An 8,070-nucleotide genomic window follows, 5' to 3' on the forward strand; every position below is an offset into this window, starting at 1 on the left:
ATCATGATGTAAAATGTTTATGCTGACCATAGTTCATAACAAAATGCCAAGTCCCCCATCGTTCGAATGAGTAGACTCAACTCAGACTAGTCCATGATATTAATGTTTTGTTTTTACAAAACTATTATTTTAAAAGAGGAGAGAACAGTGCCACATCTGCTGTGTATAGTTTATGTGCACATTTATGTGATTTTGGTTGAGAGGAAATATATTATGTGTCTGAGCCAAGAACTGCAACCAGTAGAATGTCCATTTGTGCACAATGTAAACAATCTCTTTGTAACAGTGGATAATGGACACTAATTGTCAGCCTCTGATCATCATATTGAACACCCCTAGAGGGACGAAAACGAGGCAAACGCAGATAATAGTTTAACTGGCCCTTGATTGCAGAAGAGGACACGTGAATTCACTTGTGGCTAAATTTGTGTTGCATTGTGACCTCACTTCCTTTTTCTGTGTGTTGCTGAAGGTAGTGCCTTGCTTCATTGCGCTGGCTAAAGTTTGATCATCCCTGCTAATTCCTTATTCCTTCCTTGGCCGAAGTTTAAACAACCATCAGTCTTTTAGCAACTGTTTTTCTGCCTTGTAAACTCTCCACTTTAAGTTAGTGATGGGTTCTCTCTCGTTCTCCTCTATCCTGCTCAGTGTGCCACATGTTTAGTTACTCCTCTGCCTCTTTAGTGATACAGGACAAAAAAACTAGAGCAGCCTGCTACTCGGCACTAATTGAGGAACACAAGAACAACCCCAGGTTTCTCTTCAGTACTGTAGTCAGACTGACAGAGAGTCTGAGCTCTACTGAGCCAAATTTTCCTGTTTCCCTAAGTAGCAATGATTTCATGGACTTCTTTGACAAAATTCTACTTATTAGAGAGAAAATTCCTCTCCTCCTGCCATCAGCGAACAACATGGCACCTATAACCCCAGAAACCTTAGAGGTAACTGTAGGACCAGACATACGTACACTTTGATTCTGACATTAAACTTCATGCGCTTAGTACAATAATTTCCTCCTCCAAGCCCTTCTTCTAAACCATCTCCCTGTCTCCTAGATCCCATCCCAGCGAAGCTGTTTAAAGAGTTAGTTAGCACCTCTGCCTTAGATATGATCAATGTGTTGCTGTTACCTGGTTACATTCCACAGTCCTTTCAAGTGGCAGTCATTATAAACCCATTCTCAAAAAAAAACAAACTCTGGACCCAGAAGTTTTGGCCAAACACAGACCAATATCAAATCTTCCTCTTCTCTCCAAAATTCTGGAGAAAGCAGTTGCTAAACAGCTCTGTGACTTTCTCCACAGAAACAGCTTATGAGAAGATTTCCAGTCAGGTTTCAGGGTTCATCATAGCACAGAAACAGCACTAGTCAAAGTTACCAATGACCTCCTACTGGCATCAGATGAGGGACTCGTTTTTGTGCTGGTCTTATTAGATCTTAGTGCAGCTTTTGATACCATTTACCATCATATCCTATTACAGAGACTGGAAAATGTCATTGGCATTAAAGGAACCACACTAAACTGGTTTAGGTCATATTTACGAGGTCCATCTCAGTTTGTACACACTGAATGATAATCCCTCTGAAACCACTACAGCCAGTTATGGTGTTCCACAAGGGTCTGTGCTTGGAACAGTCCTCCTTACATTGTATATGCGTCCTCTAGGACACATAAAAGGAAACACTTGATTAATTTTCACTGTTATGCAGACAATACACAGTTGTACTTACCAAGGCATCCGCATACTGTAAAACAAATCAGGTGACTAAACTGAAGGTCTCTCTGAAGGACATAAAAACATGGATGACCCATAATTTCCTTTTATTAAACTCTGACAAAACAGTTTTTTGTGCTGCACCCAAAACACCTAAGGAACACCTTATCTAATGACATAAGTACCCTGGATGGCATCCCCCTGGCCCCCAGCACTACCATAAGGAACCTAGAAGTTCTCTTTGATCAGGATCTGTCCTTTAACTCCCACATCAAGTAAATTTCTAGGACTGCTTTCTTTCATCGATATAACATCACGAAGATCAGATACATCCTGTCTCAAAAGGATGCAGAAAAACTAGTCCATGCTTTTGTCATTTCCTGGCTGGATTACTGTAACTCCCTCCTATCAGGCTGCACCAATAAGTCCTTGAAGACTCTCCAGCTGGTCCAAAATGCTGCTGGCCACGTGTTGACTAGAACTGGTAGAAGAGACCATGTCCCTCCTATACTGGCTTCTCTGCATTGGCACCCTGTTAAATTCAGAACAGAATTTAAAATTCTCCTTCTAACATTCAGAGTCCTCAACAATCAGGCACCTTCATATCTGACAGAGCTCATAGTCCCCTACGATCCAGCTAGAACCCTTCACTCTCAGGGTGCAGGGTTACTTGTGGTTCCAGTCAAAGCAGAAGTCACTCAGTTTCAAAGGCCAACCTGGAAGAACATCTAAAGAAATCCTGCACAGATGACAGACACCATTAAGAGGTTACCCTCCCACCTGACATGCCACCAGTCAATCCACCAGAGCACAAACCAGACACAAGCTTACCCAGATGGAGTGAAGTAAACAAAACAGTGTGTAAAGCACAGGCCGCAATCAGCTCCAGGTCCCAATAGAGTTCCATACAGGCTCTACAAAATGCACCAGATGTCCTGTGATTCCTCTGAAAGCTGCCAAGAGTCCTGTGGCAAAAGAAGGTGATACCAATTTCCTGGCAGAGAGCCCAAGGTATCCTGATTACTTATTAACAACCTGATTGACACATCAATTCAGAAAGTAGGCATCTCAGGCTTCTCCGGTTGTGTGGAACATGCTAGTGTCATCTGGATTCAGATCCATGTCGCCAAGAAGGAGAGAACAGAACTTCATGTGGTTTTCCTGGATCTCACTAATGCTTTTGGCTCAGTCCCTCACAACCTCCTGTGGACAGCCTTCAACTTCTTCAGGGTCCCAACAGCTCTCACAACCCTCGTCAAGGCCTACTTCCAGGACATCCAGCTCTGCTTGACAACAGCCGAGGACACCACAGCATGGCAACACCAGTGGGAATCATGACCATCTGCACCATCTCTCTGCTGGCCTTCACTGTAGCCATGGAGGTGATCATCCAGGCTTCGCGAATAAGATCTTGCCTGAGCCTGCTGCCTCTTAGAGCCTACGTGGATGACCTCACAACATTCACCACAACCAAGGCTTGCCCTGTACAGCTGCTGAGAAAGCTCAAAGAAAACATTGAGCTGGCTCGCATGAAGATAAAGCCAAGCAATTCCAGAAGCATCTCCATTGACAAGGGGAAACTGTCTACCACTGCTTTCACACTGGTGAGGAACCTATTCCAGTGGTCACCAGGAAGCTTATGAAGTCCCTAGATTGTTGATATGATGCCTCCCTCAAAGACAAAGAACAGGTAGATCAGCTTAGGAAGGAGGTTTTCAGTGGAATGGAGAACATTGACAGAGCCCTGCTTACTGGCAAGCTGATGCTCTGGTGCATGCAGTATGGGCTACTTCTACGCCTAATGAGCTTTACCATCAGGGCTGCTCAACATCCATGTTATTCGGGGAGATTGTAGCGTGAGGGAAGGCCCACCAGCAGGCAGTCAATGACCTCTCCAAAGGTGCTGAAAAGGGGAGTCAGTGGCTGTGGGTCAAGAGAAAGGACCCCACTTAGGTTTTCAAGCAAGTTGGTGGCATCTAAGGAGTGAACATGGGATGCTGGGATTCACTGCTGAACCCTCTGAAGGTGTCGTGGGACTACCAGCGAAACACCAAAGAAAGCGGGTGCCCACTTGATAATCCAGAGGATGCTGTCACTGACTTGACTGTCCAACAGAGTCTCATACTGTCGGTGTCTCTAGTATGCAATAAGGGATATTAACATCTAGTCCTACACAACAGATCTGCTTAAGTATGTTGATGAGGTTTGGCCAGGTGCAGGTTTGGCACTTTGCTATTGTAGAACCGCAGAAAACATTTGAACTATAGATGATAAGAGGCTGGTCTATAGTCAATGGTGGTGGTAAATGGTAAATGGACTCAGTTTTATATAGCGCTTTTCTACCTTAGCGGCACTCAAAGCGCTTTACAGTGTCATCTCATTCACACACACTCACACACTGATGGTGAAGGCTACCATGCAAGGCACCAACCTACTCATCAGGAGCAATTATGGGTTCAGTATCTTGCTCAAGGACACTTTGACATGGTCACCAGGGTTGAGGATCGAACCAGCGACCCTTTGGTTGCTAGATGGCCACTCTACCACTGAGCCATGCCGCCCATGTCTGAAGTGCTGTTTAAATTGTAACTCAATTTTGATTTATTTAAACACTAAGCTTGACAATATTCCCCAGCAACTGGTCCCTCACATCACATGGACTTCACCAGCCTTCCAAACCCCTTTCTCCTAGCAACCCTCAAGCTTCAGGCTAAAATGTCTGACCTCATTCACAAATGTAAGCCATCTACTTGGCAGTTCGACCCTGTTCCAACTATTCTGGTGAAGCTTCCACTCTATCTCCGACCCCTCTAATAACTATTATTGTGTGTTTTTCCATCATCTCTCAAATCAGCTGCACTTACCCCAATACTGAAGAAACCTGGTGCAGACCCCAATAACTTAAAAAAAAACCTTCATCCCATTCTCATCTCCCTTTCTGATATAAAATCTAGTCAACAGTCAAGTCAATTTTTTTTTTTTTGTATAGCACCAAATGACAAGAAAAGATATTTTATGACACTTAAGGAGTAGAGCAGGTCTGGCACCACACTGCTTCAATTAATTTACACCTAGCAATTCTCCATGAAGACTGGCGACCCGTCCAGGGTGTACATCGCCTCTCGCCCCAAGGCAGTGGGGATAGGCTCCAGGCTTACCTCCCCAACAATAATTTGTTTGAATAGTTCCTGTCTGTTTTTTGCCCACTCATACAGCTTTTGTTAAAATCATAGATGACCTCCGTCTGGCTGCTGACAATGAACTGCTTATCATCCTCAGCCTCTTCGCCTTGAGTGTGACCTTTGCCACAATTTCCCACACCATTTTCATTTTACAGACTTGCCCCAATCGGTATCTCAGACACATCCCTGGACTGGTTTATTTCTTATGTTGCTGTTTATGCCATATCTCTATTTAGCTGGTTTGGTTCACATCCCACCTAGATCATTGCAATTCCTTTCTATTTAGTTTACCTGAAAGTCCATCTATGAACTCCAACTGGTCCAACACTCTGTGACCCGTATCAGTACTAGAATCCCTCTGTAACCTTTATAATCATATAACAGCTGTCCAGCAGCAACTCCACAGGCCCCCTGTAAAATAACGCATTGTTTTTATAAAATCCTGCTCTTCACTTTCAAGGCTATCAATAGCTTGGCTCCTACATACATTGCAAAGCTCCTCCACTCTAACACACCTACCCTTACTTTGTTGTCTTCCTTCTACACCCAAATCATCATCCCACCCGCTTGCTTGACCACTATGGGGTGACCCTCTGGAAAACTGTGCCTCAGGACGTTTGGAATTCAGATTGTTCAGACCTCCTCTGACAAGCATAATCTCAATAATTGGTTCTGTGGATATGAAGTTTGGAATAATTTTACACTGCTCTTTTCTGGGTTTTTATTTTTTTGTTTGCACTTTTATTTTATGTAGTTGATGTTATGATTTCTGTATGGTCACCTTGAGTGTCCTGAAAGGCACCTATAAGTGAAATATATTAGTAGTAGTAACAAAGGGCACATCAATCAGATGCACAGCATTGCAATGTTGTATTGAAGCCTGAGAACTTGGAAAAATTGGCCACCTCTCAGGCTGGGGTTGATTTGCCATAGTAAGACTTAGCTTCCAGGTTAGGGTGTGATGCTATTTCTCTATCCCCTTTTTTGTTGCAGTCCTTCTCAGAGATGTTTGTAAAGTTCCTTGAGATTGAGTCAACCCCTTCACTACCTGCACCAAAGCTTCCAGTCCATGACATCAAGCCTCTGACCACCCCACCTGCCGGTAGAACTAGCAGTGCTGCTTCCGTCTCCGCCACAGGTAAAAGATAGCTGTGGGAATACCTGACACTAGGAGGTTCCTTCTTCTCATGCTTAATCAGTTATGTCTCTCTTACTTTTCCAACACATATCAAACCTGATATGAATTGAAGCCTCTCTCCTCACAGGAGCGGCAGCAGCAGCCATCAAACGAGCAAGCGACTCCAATCCTTTCCTGGCCCCACGGTCTGCAGCAGTGCCCCTGCTGGCTGGTTCCAGCTCTGGGGGCCCTGGAGCTCATCTGCTGATGAAGCCAATCTCAGATGCTTTGCCCACATTCACACCTTTACCGGTCTCATCTGAGGCCAGTGCTGGAGCTGTGCTCAAGGATTTGCTGAAGCAGTAACAAGCGCCAATGAGAAGTCTTCAGTCATCTGGTGGGAGTTTGATGCTATGTGGAGAAATTCTTGAGGAGTCCTGCTGCTTGTAAAAATGTTTCCTGCCGAGATAGATGACTTGACAACTGATGGATCCTTCATATTCCTGGTTATTTGGAATTTATGCTAAATTGTGTTGTTCTTTTTTGTTTTTATTCATTTGATGTGCAAATACTGTTCCATGCAACAGACATTCACTTTGTACACTAGGGCAGTGTTTCACATGAAGCTTTGTTTTAATAGACCTGAAAAGACCACATTCAAAAAAAGAAGACATTTTTATAATGTGGGTCATTCAAAGCAAATTCAGCACATTCTTATAGAAATCATATCTGTTCAGATGATGATTAATGTTCTTACTTAAGCCATCATCTCTGGACACAAGTGACCTTGTTAACCTTGCTGCGTGCAGATCTATGTGGGTTGAGTGACATCACCTCTGCTTGCAAGAGGAATCATCTCATGTTCTTAAGCTTCCATTGAACACATCAGTTTTTATTGCCATGTTTATTATTTGTATTTCTTCAACAATGCAGTGAACCGTTTCTGATCCAATATTTTAATGAAACTTCTCTGCAGCTGTTGCCTGGTAAGAGATTTATGTGGTTCAGTATATCTGGTAAAAATGTGTCATTTTGCTAAATCTAGTCTTTCCAGATGGCCAAGCTGATGGGCATTGAAGTGCTGGATGCTGCGTGTGGCTGAACTATTATATAGTTACATATGTGTGTGTAAATAAGATTTTTCTTATTTATAGGCACCAAGTTCAGAAAGAAAAGTGCCTGCATTTTTGCTAAGATAGTTCTATAATCAGGATTGTAAATTGTATGTGTGTAAAAATATACATATGTGTATATGTGTGTGTATGTAGTATATGTGTGTGTGTGTGTATATATACACACATTATATATGTGTATATATATATGTGTGTGTGTGTGTGTGTGTATATATACACACATTATATATATGTATATATATTGTGTGTGTGTGTATATATACACACATTATATATATGTATATATATATAATGTGTGTGTATATATACACACATTATATATATGTATATATATATAATGTGTGTGTGTATATATATACACACATTATATATATGTATATATATATATAATGTGTGTGTGTGTGTATATATACACACATTATATATATGTATATATATATAATGTGTGTGTGTGTATATATACACACATTATATATATGTGTATATATATATAATGTGTGTGTGTGTAAGAGGTTTTTCTGACCAGAGCTGGCTGGTTAATGGAGCAGCTCCAAATTTGTATCATCCACTGCAGAAATGGTTTTTAGTTGATGAAATATGGAACCTTATCTTGAGAGAGAAAGGATTTGGTGGTCACAAGTTATAAGTAGTTCCCCAACTTTGATTTAAATGTAGTCATGTGTTGTAACGTGTTAATAATTTGAGTGATTTTTGGCCACAAGATTTAAGTTGTTTCTACTGTTTCATAAATTTTGTTACATCTCTTTGCCACAAAATAAATCGAGTGGGAACAGCTTATGTTTTGTGACCTCTCTATGGCCTCTCCAGGGCTCCACACTAAAAACTATTGAGCCCCACTGTAAAATAATTGTGTTATTTGATAAATCTGAAATCCAGTTGTCCAAAAAGGAGTTGGATTACC

At 42.0% G+C, this 8,070-nt stretch overlaps 1 protein-coding gene across 1 annotated transcript in view; it reads left to right on the forward strand.

Moving 5' to 3' along the window:
• Positions 1 to 7,463, forward strand: part of trip11 (thyroid hormone receptor interactor 11) — a 28,650-nt gene extending 21,187 nt beyond the window's left edge. The window contains exons 20-21 of the mRNA XM_086182341.1: positions 5,892 to 6,036; positions 6,164 to 7,463. Of these exons, the coding sequence (XP_086038467.1) occupies positions 5,892 to 6,036; positions 6,164 to 6,381 (363 nt within the window). The 3' untranslated portion in view covers positions 6,382 to 7,463. The remainder of the gene's footprint in view (positions 1 to 5,891; positions 6,037 to 6,163) is intronic.
• The last annotated feature ends 607 nt before the right edge of the window (positions 7,464 to 8,070 follow it).

Source organism: Aulostomus chinensis, chromosome 17 (assembly GCF_037954235.1).
Source record: "Aulostomus chinensis isolate RoL2024-O1b breed Wild chromosome 17, RoL_Achi_v1.0, whole genome shotgun sequence".
In the NCBI taxonomy this organism is placed as follows: Eukaryota; Metazoa; Chordata; class Actinopteri; order Syngnathiformes; family Aulostomidae; genus Aulostomus; species Aulostomus chinensis.